We start from the raw sequence: 18,464 nt of genomic DNA on the forward strand, positions 1-18,464 counted from the left end.
TTGTTAGAGTCCTAGAGGATGTCTGTGCCATGCTAGATAATTTCTGCATCTGCACTGCTGTAATGCACTGTCACACATGCCAGAAAATTTTTCACAGGCAGCCCACAGACTCGAATGTGAGCTGCCTGTGAAGCAAGCAGAGGTACGGAGAAAGGCAGACCTAAAAGAGGACGTACCCAGTTTATGAACATTATGAGACCTGAGTGGAATATTTATATTCTCAACGGGCTGACTTTAATTACCATGCCCTCCCGTTCCCCATCTACTATACAACAGGCTGCATCTCCCTCTGGCAGCTGAAGTCTGTGTCAATGACAGTACTAATCCCTACCACACCTGCCCTCACTCATTGTTCTGCCATGGCAGCAATTCCATGTCACTTTTGGCTGGCATCCTAGCAGAAAAACGATGTGCTGTCCACCACCCATCACAACTGTCCTTGTCAGCATGTGTCACCGGGGCAGCGGATCCTGAAGAACCTACTGAACCCAAAAGTGAGCCACTGTTATTTGCAAGTGGATTTTGTTTTCCTTCAGGCACAGTCCTTTGTACTCAACTGTATTACCCACCTTCCTAAAACTGCAACAGATACCAGAGAAAAAAATGGAAAAATTTTAATTTAAATAGTACAGCCAGACATTAATTATTCTATGTAATGACTTTTGGACATGTTTATTTTGCAAATCTTGGAGAGAGAGATTTAATGACTTTCAACATCTGGACAGAATCTGGGGACCTGTGATCGCATAAGTGCAATAGGTTTGAGCACTGTTATCATTTAGGAGAGATATCAAATATTAAACTAATAATTTGAATGTATGTAAAACAAAGATGGACCTTTCTGGGTTACTTTCTGCAAACAGAATAACAGTTGGAACAGCCTCTATTTCTAGACAGACCTAAATGAATAATTGTGCTGAAGGAAAACATGAATCCATTCCAAATAGTGATGCATCCCTCCCACATCAGAACTTGAGAATACCTTGAAGTGAGCATTGGCTTTCTTAGTGGGTAACTGATGCTTGATCTTGGATAGCATCCACTTATGTGAGCTGAAGCTAAGAAGCATTTTCGTGTTCTGGTTCATGATTTTTTTTATTAACCTCAGCCTTTAGAACTGTTTGAAGTGTGGAAAAAAAGACTTCTGGGGGCTAACACCAAAATAAAGAAGACAATGTGCACACAAAATGTGTCAATTGTCATTATCAATCTTTGAGCCATTATGGTGGTGATTCAGTATCCTAGTGAATGGCTTAAAATGAAATAATGAATGCATTTACTACAATTTGTTGTTTCCCAATGTTATTTTCATTTCTTTCTGGATCACTTAATAAAAGGAAAATTAACTGGGAATTGGAAGTAGCTGCTGCTAAGACAGTACTCATTGTCACTTTTGGAACATCTCTGTTACAGGCCATGAAATCCCGAATCCATGGGAGGCTTTGTTGCTGGATGTACTTTTTCCTTTTCCCAAAAATAAACAGCTCAGATTGATAGTGACCATGTGAAAGAGCAAGAGGCAAATGTAAAAGGCCACTATGTTCTTCCTTCTTATTGGAGTTTACTAGACACCACCTCAGCAAGTTTAAAAGAGAAAAAATAGTCTTCTTATTATTATACAATGTGTTATTGAAGAGTGAAAAGTAACAACAATGACCTACATATTATTTTATGATAAATTTAAATAGAAGGAAGGTAACACTAACACTGAGAGCTTTTGAAACTCTCATCCCAAGTTGATTCCTTTCTTACATGAGTGCTACTTTTCCATTCTCACCTAATTGCTTGGAAAATAGTTACAAATATTTTAAAATATGGAATTATAAAAGCTTGTAAGACTGATAAGTAGTATCAGGCATTATAGGAAGGCATTGTAAGATTGAGGTTACAGGAGAGTGAAAGTATGCACAGCTAAGCTGTCGTGTTGGGCCAATGTGTATCAGGCCAGCATAAATATCTCTGGCTTTACTTTCAAGCAAAAATGTGTCATGATGTTAACAGTGCTGTCTGATAAGCAGCTGAATATTAGGAAGTGAAAGATTAGGAGACTGCTGAAGCAATATTGTGTTGAATCACATTAAATTTTATTCAGAGGTGTCATTCAGCCCAGTGGTTTGCTCTGACCATTTGTGTTTGTTGCAATATGAGATTTTGGGATCTTCTTTTAGACTTAAAATGAATTAAAAATAACAGTGCTCAGGCTTAAAAAGTCTGCCTGCATCTTTCCTTGTACTCCCTTCCTCATTTCAAATGACAGGCATGAGATTAGTGGTTTATGCAATATGTCTAGAAGATTAATGTTTCCAGTCCAGGTGAGCTTAGAGAGCTCTTTCATTTGCTCCACCACTGGAATTTCCCATTAAACTGGGGAAAAAAAAAAAAAAAAAAAAAAAGAAAATGTAACAGTTCTAAAAGCTGCAGGTACTGAGGTTTAAGTCAGGTTTACAGCAGCAGTCTTTCTGTAGCAATAATTACAGGCAACAATTCCACATATGACATTTCTGAGACTAAGGAATGTTTTCTTTGCTGTACTAAAGCAATTGACTCCAGCATCCACTTCAGCAGCAATAGTTTCACTCCAGAATTGGGAGTTCAATATCCTTCGGTGTTTCTTTACAACCTTCTATTTTCAGAAACTGTGTGATAAAAATTAATTGGAAAACATAATAAATTTTTTTCCAGTTGAAAATACATGCTCCTATTGTGAGTATTTTCACACACAAGTATACATGTACAAATATATGAGGGAAAAGGAAAAGGCAGGAACCTTGGGTAAGGGTTAGCAACCTGGGTGAAAATTATAATCTTGGGGGGCTGAGGTGGGTTTTTTTTTTCTATTTTAACTTCATGATCAAGTTGCAGAGTAAACACTATGGCTCGAAATGAGACTTGATGCAAAAATAAGGGTTCTGGACTCCGTACAGTACTGTGATAAAAGCCCAAAAAGCCTTCAAGGAAGAAAATGTTCAATGGTTGTTTATTCTCTTGTTTAGCTCTATGTATTTCTTATCCCAACTCTAGCAAAGATTAGTTTCTGAAGCTTTTTTACAAACATTTGCGCTGTGTGTTTATGTGTAGTTTGCTCAAAACAATCAAGTATTCTGAAGAAATAAATAGGAAATCTCATGGTCCCACAAACATCTGGGGAAAACAATGAAGTCAGAGTGGAGGAGTTCTTGGTTCCTATGGTATCTGAGACAAAATGACGTATTTTCCTTGTGGGTAATAGAGATCCATTGTTTGTATGGCAAAGCAAATGTAAACAGAAAATGTTGCGGGGAAGCATAGAAGCATGTGGATCCAGATAATGTAAGAGGGCGGTGAATGGCAAATTCGAAACCTTCACTAACACTGTACTAATATGCATGGTAATCTATAGTGGTTTTTTTTTTTAATTAAACTAGAATATGTCATATGGCCTTTTTGGTAGTACCTTTGATATTCAGACTCAATTTAGTGAGTTTCAAAATAATTATTTCCTAATATTATTTTTAGTAACCTATTCCAATGTTTCCTGTTATTGATTCATAATACATGCAAATTGATGTAATTAATAATATGTAGTACAACTTAAACCTCTTGCGAGAGAACCTCTGAAGCAGCAGAGTATATCTGTATATCTGCGTGCAAGAGCAAATGTAAATATAACGAAATAAACAGAAAAGTCCAATAAATCACAGAGAGAAGGATGATGTTTTATGTTTAGAGGAAGGGTTTCTGGCATTGCTTCTGTGATTTTGGTTATTACGGGTGGGTAGCATGAATAGTGGTTGAAAAGGGGGTTGAAAGGATGAAGGATGGGGGACTATAAGGCCAAAACAGAGGTCACTTCTTGTTGAGAAACACATTTTTTTGTTAAAAAAAAACCACCAATGTGATACACTAGTAAGAATAACAGAGTGATTGGACACTTCTGCAGTTAGCAAGGTTATTTGAAGCTGTAGTGATTTCCAGCTCCACTTTAGTACCAGATAGGTACTAAAAATCAGTATAAGAGGAAAGATGAAACATTATGCATTAGGACTTAAAGTAATCCTAAACTAAAAAAGCATTTTAGGAGGAGAATCATGCTGAGATGATAAGAGAATGGAGGGAAAATAATCATTTCTAACTAGTTTAAGGTTCTTGCATCTTCTTCTAAACCATCTGGGGCAGTTGAGGACATAAAACTACAATACATGAACCATCAGTCTGACAAGATATTGCGTTTTCTTTATTCCTATCAACTATTTTTATATTTTCCTTGCAGAAATGCCAAAGAGATCTGAATAAAACAGCACCACGTATCTTCTTTTTGAAGCTTGACAGTGTTTCAAATTATTCTGTGTCCTGCTTTTGCAATAGGCTGCTATGTCTTTGCATTAATAGTTTGATTGTCAAACTGAGTCCACTGGGGAACTTCATGCACTGGCAATGAAATAGAGTTAGTATTAATACATGGCTAGAACCTAAACCTTGCTAATACAAAAATATTGTATTTGGCTATCATTTGTTTGTAAATCACCTCCACAAAAATGTTTCCTCCCATGTGCCGAATTTCAGTGGAATTATCTCCACTTCCACTATCATTTTATTCAAAACAATCCTGACCTGTTAAGAAAAATGGTAGACTGTGGGTTAGTGAGTGTTACAGGGCATTTTCCTTTATATTACTGCCATATTGTTTTATAATACTAAAACTGTGATATTTAGGAGATATCTAAATAGATATAGGGAATATTTAAATTTTTTGCAAGAAAACATACAAGCTAATTCTGTCTGTGGATGTCCATCACATGTTTTACAATGATTGTGTCACAAAGACAAAACTTTTCAGAGCTCTAATATGAGATCTACTGGATAAAAAGAAAAAAAAAGTTTGCAATGAGAGCAGTGAGACACTGGACCAGGTTGTCCAGAGAAGTTGTGTGCATTCCGTCATTGGAAATGTTCACAGTCAGCTTGGACGGGATTTGGAGCAACCTAATCTTCCTTCCCATGGTGGGTGGATTGGACTACATGATGTTTCCAGCCTGAACTGTTCTATAATTTGGGACGCAAATTTTCATAAAGTTGGCCTTGAAAGATTACTGTATTTTAAGGGTAATGCTACAAGACTTGTGCTATGCAATTACAAAGTGTATTTGGAGCTTGAAAATAATGACCTCTATAGATCCTCTAGTCCAAATAAACCTGGAACATGAAGAGGGCAGAAAGAGGGTATATGGAAAGGAGAACTGAACAGCTAGAATTAGTTGAAAATAGCTGTTTGGGGCAAGAGGCTTGTTGAAGTGAAGTGGGGCAAAGATGAAAGCCTAGATCACTGTGAAGAGAAGAATAGTGAAGAATAGAGGAAGGATTTCAGGACAAAGAATGAGGATAAAGTGTTTTGGAGATGAATGGTAGTGGAAAGTGGTGGAAGTGAACTTGGGGCTGCAGAGGTCCATTCCTGTCTCCCCTGCCAGCCTCCTGTGATCGGTGGACATCATTGTTCAAGACTCTGAAATCCACAGCATGATTCCTCTCTGATCTGTTGTCAGCCTGGATGAAAGTGTCTACCCTGTGGGAATACCCTCAAGGTCAGACCTACCTTTGAAGGTTTTGACAGCAAAGTTTAGGGTATCAAAAATGTACCTACCTACCTCTCCGTGATGACCATTATGCCAACAAACCCCAGGGGCAGAAACAGGTATAATAGCCAGCTGAGAGACCTAACAGTACCTTGGATGTGCCCATCCACGTCCTCTGCCCCACACGATCTCCTGCTGCCTCTGCCCCATGGCCCTGGGGCTGCTGATCTCTCCTCCCCAAATCAGGACAGACCCCAGGGCTGCTGCAACGTGCGGATTGAGCTGTGGGTTGGAAGGCATTTTTGTGGAGGCTATTCTGCTCGTGTCACCCAGAAAGCCTTGGGAACATCGACTTTTCAAAATTATGAGGAAATGCATTTCAAACTTAAGCAAATTTTGTTGGAATGACTGAAAAAACATGGTTAACAAATGCAGACAAAAGAATGTTGGTAAGTTTTGGCAAAATATTGTTATTGTGATTTTTTTAGGATAAATACTTTTTGTTCATGTTTGCATTAATAAAGTTGACCATTTTCAGGAAGAATAGTGAGAAAGACAAAGGGATTGGGGCAATGGGGATAGTGAACTCTTTTGTACATTAGAAATTTCAAATGTCATGAAAAACTATTGCTTGGAGCAGGAAGCTAGCATTAGTAAAGAGAGTTAGATAAAAGGCTGTAGGGCAGAGAAAGTAGCCAAGTATTAGAAGAAAGAAGAAAAAATGTATTTTGAGGAAGAGTTGAAAATTACTGAGGTTCAGGGCATGTTCCCTAGAATAAACCATATTGAAATCTGAAAGAGGTAGATGAGATCTTTCATACTGTATCCCCATTATATTGTTTAATGTTGCTGCTTGAGGCTAATTGCAATGCTTAGAAACTCAGACATCTAGTCAACATTAAGCTTTGTCTGAGTCTCATGGTAATAACTATATTTTGTTACTAAAGAAAAGCAGTAGAGAGTTTGTTGACTGCTGCCCTGTAATGACTGTGCTTGATCTGAAAGAAGACAGTTGCTCTATTTTCTTTTTGTAAACAGCATCTTTATTGTGATCAAGAGAAGGCAAAAAAAGAAAGGTGCTCCCTGCACACCTCAGTGTCTGAAAAAAAGCTGTAACTCAAGGACCAGTTCTGTTTCCCATTAATAGCACCAGTAAGAAAGTACAGTGTGAGCAGGGATTTGGATCATATGAGAGTCCCTGCTTGAAGTTTTTTTTTTTTTGTTTTTTTTTTTTTTTTTGACTGGCTAACTTGATGATAAAACAGTTGCCTCATTTTCCTGAAGACAGCAGAAAGTACCTGAGGTACTTTTCCATTGATTTGGTATATACTCATGGCAAGGCTAATGTTCTGCATGTACTTGTCAGGTAGAAACCTTGTTCTCTGGGTGGGAAGCAGAGCAGTTGAAAATTCGATTAAATTAAAAGGATCTTTTTACAGGAAGAGTACACTTGCCTGCATCTATAGTTTGGTTTTGGTGGGGTGAAGTGCTCATTTGACAGCCAACTTCATGGCTGCCATGGCACAAAACAAACTAGGAGTTTCCACAGTCAACACTCAAACTCACAGCCCTTACAGCTGGTCTGCAGATAAGTGTCCGTGGCCACAGAGTACCATGTATCTGAGTCTGAATCTCTTCCATGGGCAAAAAAACAGCGTGGATTTTCCCACAGAAGAACCCACAAGTTCTGTGCTGAGGGGGAGGAATGGGGAGGATTGCCACCAACAGGGCTTCCTTCCCATAGGAGGCACTTCACAGGACATGTCCTTTTCCCCGTAGTGTCCCTTCACCTCCAGCCCAGTTACTCCAGCTGCCCCGCAGTGTGATCTACAGGGATTCAAGTGCCAGCAGAGATGCAGTTCCAGAGGTATCAGCCACAGGCTCTGCAATCTCAGCAGAATCCATGGGCAGTCCTAAAGAGCACACAAAAATCAGCATTCTCACCTTCCCCGGGCAGGATGGGCAGGCCATGGACCACTGCTGGTCATGAACCCAAAGGGGCCAGGAAGGTCTGCCCAGTGACTCTGCTGTTACTTGTGGTGGGACATGCAGGGACGGCAGCAAGCAGACCAAAACCAGGGCAAACCAATGCTCCATGTCAGCTGTGAAGCACATAGGCATCTGTTCAGCAACCAAGGGATAGATCTCTGTCCCCAGGACCCTGCAGGAATCTTTTGTGATAGGTGTATAGACAGGACAGGATTTCTGCTTTTAGCTGTCATCTGTCCTCACACCAACCCAGTTCCCGGGGGAACAGAAAGAGACTTTCCAGCATGACAATGCCTGATACTTCTGTTACTGAATCGTGTTAAGAACGATAGTTTATATAATCCTATAGCCCCATTTCATTTTAGCAGTATTTAATGAAAGAAGAGATGGTTGAACAAAGCAATTTCATATACTATTCAACAAGCAGCTCTTTCTGTGTGAAGCATTAACAATAGCTGTCACCTTTCTAAAAAAAAAAAAAAAAAAGTCTGCTAATTATTTTAATGCGAAGAGAAAATCCAAATGCAGCTGAGAGGCTCACAAGCAAATTATTTTTAATACCATTATAGAAAAGGAAATATGTGACCCAGACCTTCATTTAATATTTTACTAGGTTTGAAAGTTAATTTGAGCTTGTGTTAAATTTTCTGGGAAGTCTCTTCTTTCTAGCTGTTTCATTTGGGCACAGAATTAAACAGAACTGAGAACCGTCCTTTCCTCTCTGTATTTTTTCACATTTCAGTCCTAGAGATCAGGGAAAGGAGGAGACGACATGTAATTAATGCAACATATAAAGAAAAAAGGAAGTCTATGATGTAAAAAATATCATATGACTTCATTAAAATTCCTTTAGTATGCAGCAGCTAGATTTATAGAACTGGTAGACAGAAGAGTATAAAAGAAAGAGATTAGCTTTAGCTTTACTGGTGTTCATTTGTGCTATAAATCACATGACTAAAGACTTTCTCTAAATTGCATCTATCTCTTGGCCTTCCTCCTCTGTCCCTTCTACTTTGGGTCATCTGAAAAAGGAGAAAATGCTTCCTGATCTCCCTGTATCTATATCTCTGCCTGGATATAAGTGCAGATCTGGTCTGGAAGTACACAATTATAAGCTTTTTGATCCAAAATTTTAAGTCAAGCAACTGTGAGATTTTTCAAGGAATGTCTCAGCTTCTGCAACCATTCACAAGAATGGGTGGAAGATCATCTGACAAAATATGTCTTAGAAAATTAGCTGTTGAGCTACAGAGGCCCTTAAGAGTTTTCTTAGCTCCAGGCTGTGGCTCCCAGTCTTTCTCACATGGAGTCCACACTCAGAGGGCATGCCATTAGTGCTTAATTATGGGTGCTTGGAACCTCTGTCTTTCATTAGGTCTTACACTGCAAAGCAGGTTGGCCACAACTAACATGTCGGTTCACAATGGTCCCTAGCTCATGTCAGTTTTCTACTTATGTCTAGAAACTGTATGGGAGAGTACTTGTTAACTGAAGCTAAAAGTCATGCCAAGAACCACTCTTAACAGTTTGATCCAAGAGATAACTGACTGTTAGTGCCTGGGAAGGGCACCATTTAGTTTTATAGTGTAGATGTAGCCTCAGACATAGGTCCTGGATTTGCAGCAGAAAACCTCCAAGTCTGAGTTTTCATGGGTTGAGCTAGTGCCTGTTGAATCTTCTGGTTACGGCGTTTGTTTTTGTGAATCAAAATGGTTGATTGGTTTTGATTTTGTTGTTTTTTTCTTCAATAAAACATTTTAGAGAATCTGAAGGGCAGGTATACTGAGAAGTACTGAAATACTTCTAGGGTATGAACGCTCTTTAGGTATCACTACTAATACTTGCAAAGGTTGCTTGAAGGCAACTGTTGTCTTCAGGACCAGATTCTCAGATTGCTTTGGCAGAAAAAGTCTGAGCAAAGCCTCAAGGCTGGATGATACTGCCTCTCCAAAAATGAGGTGTTCGTGCACCACAATCTCCTTGGTCATTACTATACATCCTAGAGGAGGCAGGTAGCAGTGGTAGGAAACAGTGATAGCAGAAAAATAGATTATACTGTGTTGAGTTGCTCTTTCAGACAAGTTTATGTAGCCACTGAATACAGTCATGGCTCTGGCTAAATGGTTTGCATATTTTTTTTTTTTTCTCATTAATTGTTATGCACTTTTCAGTATAATTAGAAATAAAAATACCGTGTTCGAAATTAGATATATTCCAGTAATGATACACAACCTTAAATTAAATCTAGGTCTTATGCATTAACTAACCTTTGCTGTGCTAACAGGAATAGATGGCACTGAAGTTCCATTTCTTTTAATTAAGTAATCTCATTTGATTCTGAAAGCAGAGAGAGAGCAGGCTACTGCACTACAATATGCTGTTGTCTGTACAGTCATTTTCCTATGCATAGTCATTCTTTAAGATGTTGAACTTCAGTATTGAATTTATCTTAATGTTGATGTCTAACTGAACATTTATAGTTTATGACCAGCAAAAATAATGTGAGAGTCCCTTGGCTGCTCCATTCCCACATAGAAGCAATGTGAATGTCTGTCCTTTGTCAAGTTGTCTGCTTTATATTCATGTACAAGTGCAGTAGCTAATTTTACAGAATAAGGAGTGATACGTCTCTGCTTCCCTTGGGGTGGAATCATTAGTGCAGGTAAATTTCTGTGCTGCAAACAACAAATTTATTTGACACACAGTTTATGACCCAGTAGATGTAAATGTCTGCTGTGAAGCTAATGATGGATGAAACAGGAGAACAAGTTATCTCACAAGATTTCCAGTTGGGCTAGAAATAATCTATCCTGTGAAATGTTGACAAGTTCACTTCTAATCTTAGTTAGAAAATTGAGGTTGGAGTAGATAGTGCTGAAAAATAATGGGGTGAAAATCTGTTCTGACTTTTCAAACCATTTCCTACATCCATTGTTAACTTACTACAAGGTGCTTAGGGAGTTGCACAGCTATTCAATCACTTTCATATTAACAGAAAAACCCCATGTGCACAGCTTTTCTATGAACTATTTCCTGTGTTAAAGAGAAATTCTGGCCATTACTGTCCATATAACATAGTTCACTGTTTTCTGCTAGTACATTTAGAGATTTATTTAAGTGTGAGGAACTCTTAACTGGTTCTGAACAGCTTTACAGCTGTGTTTTCTTACAGTGTTACCTTTCTGACAGTATTTGATTAAAATAAAGGGAACAAACAGCCCTTGATCTTCTACGCTACTCATCTTTGTTAAAACTGTGCATTGTAGAGCTGCAAATATAGATCTACAAGAATAATCATCAAGATAACATTGATCTGTCTCAGAAGGATGTGAAGAAGTTTTTAAAGTCCTTTGATTTTCATATGCCTGAGAATAGTGACCTGGGCTGTAGCTCTGAAAGAGAAGCACATGAGAGACATGAGAAATATGTGAAGATAAATCCCACAGCCTCAGGTATTTCCCAAGAACAGATTATAATTCTACTTTTTTTCCTAGAATATGACCTAGTTGTAGTAGAAGATGATGAAAGTCAATACAGTCAATGACCTTAAAGCTGACATATTAAAATAGTGTGGAAAGGTCTAATTATCATAAAGGTCACAGGATAAAAATTTTATTCCAATTCTGTTATTTCCAGGAGCCAATGGAAAGGCAGCACAGCTATCAAAATTCCTCAGTGGCTTTTAGATATGCTTGACGTTTACTTTGTTGGGTCAACATTAGTAGAATTTATATTTCTTTAAATAAGGGAATCTTAGCTGATTTTTAACAACCATAGATGAGGAAGATTAATTTTTTTTTTAATAAAACACTTGCTTAAAATTAAGGTCAAGAAAGCACTTCAAGGAGGTATGAAAACCGTCTGTAGTATTCAACCAACTTCAGAGAGATAAGTAAAGTGAGAAAGTTAATATTTTATGGAAAACTATGATTAAAGAATAATACAGCTCCTACAAAAGGAACTACAATCAGATTGAGTTCCAAAATGCCTTATATGGAGAAAATTTTACTGAAAAGCGTATTTTATATTAAATAGTTCTACACAAATCTTTTCATTTCAGGACATTTTGTAACTTAAAAAAATGTTGTTTTAGCGAAAAATATAAAATTTAAATGGAAAGTATGTTTAAAATTCTTTTAAATGTTTGTAACATGAAATTTCCAATGGAAAACTGTTTTCTGTCAAAAAATCTGAGTAATAAAGATTTTCAATATTTCTGATTGTTTAAAAAAAGTCATGAATTATTCTTTTCCACTTTGTGTGAAATAGCAGTTAGTAAGTCTCAGGCTTTACTGTAGCTTTTGATGTCAGGAATAGCTAAAGTAAAAACATCTGGGCTTTTAGCTTCAGGACTCTGGGCTTTCTCATTCTACACCTCAGCTTCCTACTTCTGTTTCCTCCACTACGATCAATTTCAGGTTAAACATGACTTTACCAAGAACATTTGGTTTCTTGAAAGTGTTGATCACCAGATGACTCCGAGGCACATGGGATACATTGGTCTGTCACAGCAATTTTACACTGAAATAACTCTGATTATTTTGTTGAATGTTATTCTTTTGTATATTAGTGAAACGGAGGAGAGATTTAGCTGTAGCATCACTCAGTTGGCAGGGAATTGGTTTCCTAATCAGAAGCTGTTTTAATGTTGACTTTGCAACATCCAGTCAGAGGGAGGCAGCTTTTTAATATAGTTTTTTGTTTATAAAGACAGCTTTCTAAGCTTGAGCAAGGTATTCTCCACAGAAGGGTCAGTGCTTCTTTCTCCATGGGTACCTGTTACAATCAATCAAAACGGTGGACTTGTAGTTCCTGGTGTGTGTTTGAGTACGATTTGAAAGAATGATCTGAGAAACAGCATGACTAATGTCTGTTTAAGATTCGCATATTTTTAAATATCAAGGGTAAATACACAAGCATAATGTAAGTGGACTTTTCAAGAATGTGCAGAAGATTTCTGGTGTTGTTGAGAATTATAATTACCTGCCTAAGTTAGAGTATGTGTGAAAAGAGATTTTCTCTTTCTCCGTACAATTTTTAAAGCCAGAGTGTTTCTACAGAACAAAACAAAACAAAAACAAAAGCAAAGGCAAAGAAAAAAATTATTTGGGGTAGGAAATAGATACTCTCTTATTTGCTTTTGAAAAGTCTCTTTTTGAGTGGACAGTGAAGTGGCAGTTAAAGATCAGTGTGCATTTCTCTAGATATTAAATGGAAATTCTTCAGAACCATTGTAGCCCTCTACAGCAGAGTTTGACTTGAGTTCATAGTTACTATTCAAGTCTCCATCTGTAAAAGAAATACATTGTTGGCTTCAACTTCAAGAGTGGAAATTCAGGTATGGTTAAAAATTTCATTTCTCTCTGTTACAAATAAATGACATTTTGCTTAATACCTTCATGCATCACAGTAAGAATTTTTAGGAAAGTTTTATAGCATCAATTCAGAAGTGGTAAAAAATAGGTAGGTGGTTTAAGTATGCTGTCCGTTTTCACTGTCTTTTACTCATTTTCAGTATCTTGAAAGTGCCTTTGTAAACTCACTATAACTTCCAGAGGTTTTGCTTAATAATATCAAATGTTTGCTTACAGATATCAACATGGCAGGAGAACCAAAACCATACAGACCAAAACCTGGCAACAAGCGGCCACTTTCAGCACTTTACAGGTAAGATTTCATCTTAACTGCTACAATTCATTTTTTATTAGAAAAATTATGGCAACATGAAATGTATCTATCAATGTCACTATGTAGCACATGAATGAGACAAAGGAATTTTCTTCCATTCGCTCTTTGATGTTCCTATGAAATATAGTCAAGCTCCTGTACACACCAAAAGGTTTGGAATATGAGTAAAAGATCCAGGATTGTAGTGTCTGACATTATGTGTATCTGCTGACTGATTCCAGGGCAAAATGTACTAACTATCAGAGGTAAAGACTGTCCATATGAAGCCTTTCTTAAAAAACTAACCTACACCAGCCAGGAGTAAGCCCAGCAAACAAAATTCCTAACTGATGCTTAGATGCAATGATCACAATATGCACATAATGCCCCTCTTTTAATTGGAAACAAACACCAGAATTTCTGCTTGCTGTAAAAAATAAAATATTTTGAATATTTAAATGATAATAAAGGCATTCAGAAGAACAGATTAAATTGGTTGGACCAGAATTGTATTTCTTTGTGAAAATACCTTATGCTTTATTGAGGCCAAAAATCTGGTCTCTGGCTTCTCAGTATTCACACTATGGGTGTTATTTGCCAATGCAAGATCAATCCAAAGGAAGAGGCTGCAGCTTGAAACAGTAAGAAGTATTACATAGTCTTGCTTTACTAAAAAGCTATTTGAAAATATGTTTGACAATGACACTCGTTTAGGATGAAGACACAGTATGCAATTGTCTTGCACAGGTTTTGTTTCAGGGATCCTAAAGCCACTGGGGTTATGCTTGGTGAACATTAAGTGCTGTAAGACCCCATCCAAGTGCTCAGTCTGGAATTTGAACTTTAAATTTAAATATATGTTGCATTAGAAATGTGTTTATTTATTTGTTTATGCACTGATAATTTAATTTTCCTTCCATGCCTCCTTTTTTCTCTTTCTGAAGTGAAAATGGAAGTGCAGGAGAGGAGAAGCAGACTTTAGTCCCATATAAAAGTGTGATGTTTAACAAAACTATAATGAAGTACACAAATTAAAAATATGTCATTTACTAAACCAACTGACAAAAAGACTGGTATGGGGATTTGTGAGGTGTTTAATAATGTCTTCACTTCTAGTACTACCATCAGTAATTTGTTGGTTTTTTTTTTTTTTTTATTGAGTGCTATTTCAATTTTTAATCCATATGCTTTATTGCTTGGCTATGGCCTTGTTCTTTTGAGTTTTTAATTTGCAGGGTTCAGTGGAATAACTAATACTTTCGAAGCAACAGAACTGTTTTTTCATGAATTTGTGTGTCAAGGGTGAGAACCAACTGCTAACAAGACTGGATTTCTCCTCAGGTGTTAAGATAGTGTCTTTCTCCTATTCCCATGTGCCTTTTCATACAGCTTCTACAAACCTGAAGAAACCCCCACCTCTTTTTCAACATCAATTAAGCTTAGTGAAGCATTACAGATTGTTAGGGGGACTGACAGGCAAACATGCACACATGTATTTCTGTTCAATAAACCTCACTTTTCATAAAAGTAATACAGAATCTATGCTCCAGATCCACAAAATGAGTTAAGGCTGATTTCTACTGTGCCTGAAATGCAGATAGACTTGCTATGAGAACAGCCACTCAGCAGTGAAATCAGAGGCACTTGAGCAAGACATTTTCAAGCCTGGTCTGGTCTGAAAGCTTCAGATGGAATTTCAAGGGTGGGATCCCAGTATGAGACAACCAGAAGTATATTAAATCTGAGCCTACATGCTACATGATATTAGTGTGAAGTGTTATCATATAGCTACCCTCAGCTGAAGTGATAGAAATATTATTTTTGAAGCAGAACCTCCCTGTTTTATAATTGCTCTCAACTGCATGGTAACCATGGTCTCCCATGTCCCTGTGTCAGTATATTAAAAGATTTTTGCAAATGTTCTGTGGTTTCTGACATTTATATGCACTTCTGCTTTTGAATGGTTTCTCATAAATACTTGTTCTATAGGCAAAACAGGATAAGAGAGAGACTTATGGGAAGATCTGAGGAAACTTTAAATAGAAAAGAGAAAAAAATCTTAGATGCTGTCCTATCATGGATCTAGTACAGAATATTTGTCCAGAAGATTATGAGAGGCTTTTAGAGCAACTGACAGAAGCCTTCATATGTTGTTAATGGACAATTTCCATTATAGCAGTATCTGTTAGCATAATAACATGCGAGGACATCAGTAGTTTACAAAGTTCTTGACAACGCTGAGAACATTTACTTATTTCAAAACATTGTACTGGGTCTGGCTGGGATGGAGTTATCTTTTTTCATAGGATCCCATATGGTGCTGTGTTTGGGATTTGTTACTAAACACACTGATGTTTGGGCTGTTGCTGAACAGTGTTTACACAGCCTCGAGGCTTTCTTGTTTTTCCTGTTCTGCCTTCCCAATGAATAGGCTGGAGGTGGATAATACCTGCGGAAGAAATACAGCTGAGACACCTGACCCAAGCTGGCTAAAGGGATATTCTATACCATATAACATCATGCTGAGAAAAAAATCTCGGGAGGCTTTTCCTTCCAAAGTAGCTGTTGCTTGGAGACTGCCTGGGCTGCTTGTGGGAGGTGGAAAGTAATTGCCTTTGCATCACTTGCTTTTTTCCTCCTTCCTTCCCTTTTTACATTGCATTTATCTCAACTCATGAGGCTTTTTCACTTTTGCTCTTCCTATTCTCTCCTTCATCCCCATGGGAGATGAGACGGGGCAGTGAGATGGTGACTGTGTGGGTGCTTACCTGCTGGCCAGGGTCAGCCTACAAGATGGAGAAATTAACTGGGAAGTGGTTACTTTAGATTTGATTTTGACTAAGAGAGGCATTGGTTAAAAATGTAGTTACCACAAAATATTCACGGTGAAAAGGAAGGACTGAGAGCAGCAGAAATATGATAATGGTTTCAGAGAGGACAGACTTTAATGAGCTCAGGGAACTGGTAAGTAAGATATATTAGAAAGACATTTTAGGGACAAAAGGAGTGCAGGAAATCTTGCATTGACTGTGCTTTAGGTAGAACAGAATATTCCCACCAAGCAGGAGTAGAATAATATGGCAGCATCAAGTTTCTTTGACATCCTGAAAAATGAAAAGGAATTGTACAATATCAAAGCCCTGTGACTAGAAGTGAGTAGAAAAGAACAGCAGAGTCATCTAATGGGACACCAGACAGGCTAAGCCACGTAACAGTATCAGAAGGCAACAAAAAGATTATTAGTAGAGGAACTTCCTCTGCTTTTTTGTAGTGCCATTACTTAGTGGGAAAAGGAGACCAGATAGTAGATGATACAGAAAAGGCTGCTTCTGCATTAGCAAAAGATGTTAGTTGACCTGCTGTTTAAGAAAATCAATTTTAACCAAAGGATATAGAATAAAAGTATTGGCTAACCAGTATTTGAATAAGTGAATTCAATGAAAATGGCATGATGAGATTCACCCTAGAGGGTTTAAAGGACTAACTGAATCTATGTGTGGACTATTAGTGATTGTTTTCAAAACCTTATGGAGGACATATAAGGCAGAAAACCAGAGGGTATGGGCAGGCATTATACCTATTTTTAAGAAGAGCAGGACCCAGAAAATTATCAGGTCAGCCTAGCTTTTATTGCCAGAAATATACTAGAACAAATTATTAAATAATCTAGTTATCAACACCTAGAGGATAACGAGATAGTGAATAAATTCCATCATATAATTGTCAAGAGCAAGTTATGTTGAAGAAATATAATTTCCTTCTCTGGCAAGACAGCTGATTTAGTGGATAAAGAGGAAACAGTAGATGTGCTATATAGTCATTTAAACAAGCTTTGACACACATGTGGTGTTTTCATAAGCATCATGATATTAAGGGTAACACCTATTGTTTGTTCAGTCTCATTTGTTATCGATTTTTAGAGTATTTTTGGATATTTGAGACACATTTAAGAACAATTTTAAGGTAAGCAAGCAGGAGTGCTGCTCAGGGTTGCATGATTTTATTTATCGTGAAGTATTTGAGGTTTCAAACTTATTCAAAGTACTCTGCATCTCTGAAAAGAAACCTGCATCACATTTATAGCTGGATATGCACATGAGTAATTAATACAGAGCAACCAATGTCCTATGACATGTTATACCCACATAATTCGCTTATGATCAAAGTTATTAGATCCACTTTTGCCGGGTATGATACAAGAATACTTGGTCAGTTGAGGATCTACAGTCTTTTTTTTATCCTTTATAGTTTTATAATCTGTGTGAAAATGATCTCATTTAATCTCACCTATGTGAAACTGAGCATAAACCTAAATGTGAGACATGTCACCTTTTTTTTTCAACTATAGGAATAACAAGATGCAAGACAGATAAGTGCATATTGTTTCTTCTTCAATTTATGTATGAAGTTATTCATATATCCAGTCTCTCCTTTGTACTCTAGTTTATTATTCCACTTCCTTTCACATCTTTTTGATGCTAGCATTCCTGGTACAGTTCATAGAAAAAAAATAAAAAAGCTGTAGTTAAAAGCAATACAGAGAATTTAAAAGACATCATGGACCTAGTGAAGTCAGCAAAAATTTTTGCTGTTCACTGGACTAGAATTTACTTCGACGACTTCTTCTCTCTTAAATGTAATTAATACCCTAATTCCTACCGTCTGAAGATCCCCTTGATCATAGCCCTTGACTGCTTGGAGTAATCCCATGGGACACTGTCCCAGAGAGAAGAGGGGCCAGGAGAGCTGTCTGATCTACAAGGATCGCCTTCTTCAAGTTCAAGAACAGCTCATCCTGATGGACAAGAAATCAAGCAAAAGTAGCAGGTGGCCTGCACAGATGAACAAGGAGCTCCTGAAACAAAACAAAACAAAACAAAACAAAACAAAACAAAACAAAACACAAAAAAGAGGCATAAAAAGGTGGAAGTAGAAGCAGGTGCCCTGGGAGGTGTACAGAGACACTGTCTAGGTGTGCAGGGACAGAGTTAGAGTCCTGTGGCACCAGGTCTGTGTCATGACAAGGCCTCTCAATCCATAAAAAAATAACTTCCATTTTGGATTAGGACTTAAAAATATTTGAATAACAGAAGGATTTAGACTTTGCTTCAGAAAACTGCTAAACACATTATTAACTATGAGTATATTCAATGAACAAATACAGATATGCTTAGGGTAGCACAGAGGAATCAGCTTAAATCTACCATAACTGTTAGCTCCAGCAGCTTCCCCCCTGATTTGCATTGTTCAGTATGTGAG

General features: G+C 37.5%; 1 protein-coding gene across 16 annotated transcripts in view; it reads left to right on the top strand.

Annotated features, from left to right (window-relative positions):
* The window catches only part of RALYL (RALY RNA binding protein like), a 380,059-nt gene that overhangs the window by 292,566 nt on the left and 69,029 nt on the right, over positions 1–18,464 (top strand). For all 16 annotated transcript variants that reach the window (XM_065053891.1, XM_065053892.1, XM_065053881.1 and 13 more), the window contains one exon: positions 13,130–13,205. In XM_065053891.1, coding sequence (XP_064909963.1) covers positions 13,130–13,205 — 76 coding nt within the window. The remainder of the gene's footprint in view (positions 1–13,129; positions 13,206–18,464) is intronic.

Source organism: Columba livia, chromosome 2 (genome assembly GCF_036013475.1).
Source record: "Columba livia isolate bColLiv1 breed racing homer chromosome 2, bColLiv1.pat.W.v2, whole genome shotgun sequence".
In the NCBI taxonomy this organism is placed as follows: Eukaryota; Metazoa; Chordata; class Aves; order Columbiformes; family Columbidae; genus Columba; species Columba livia.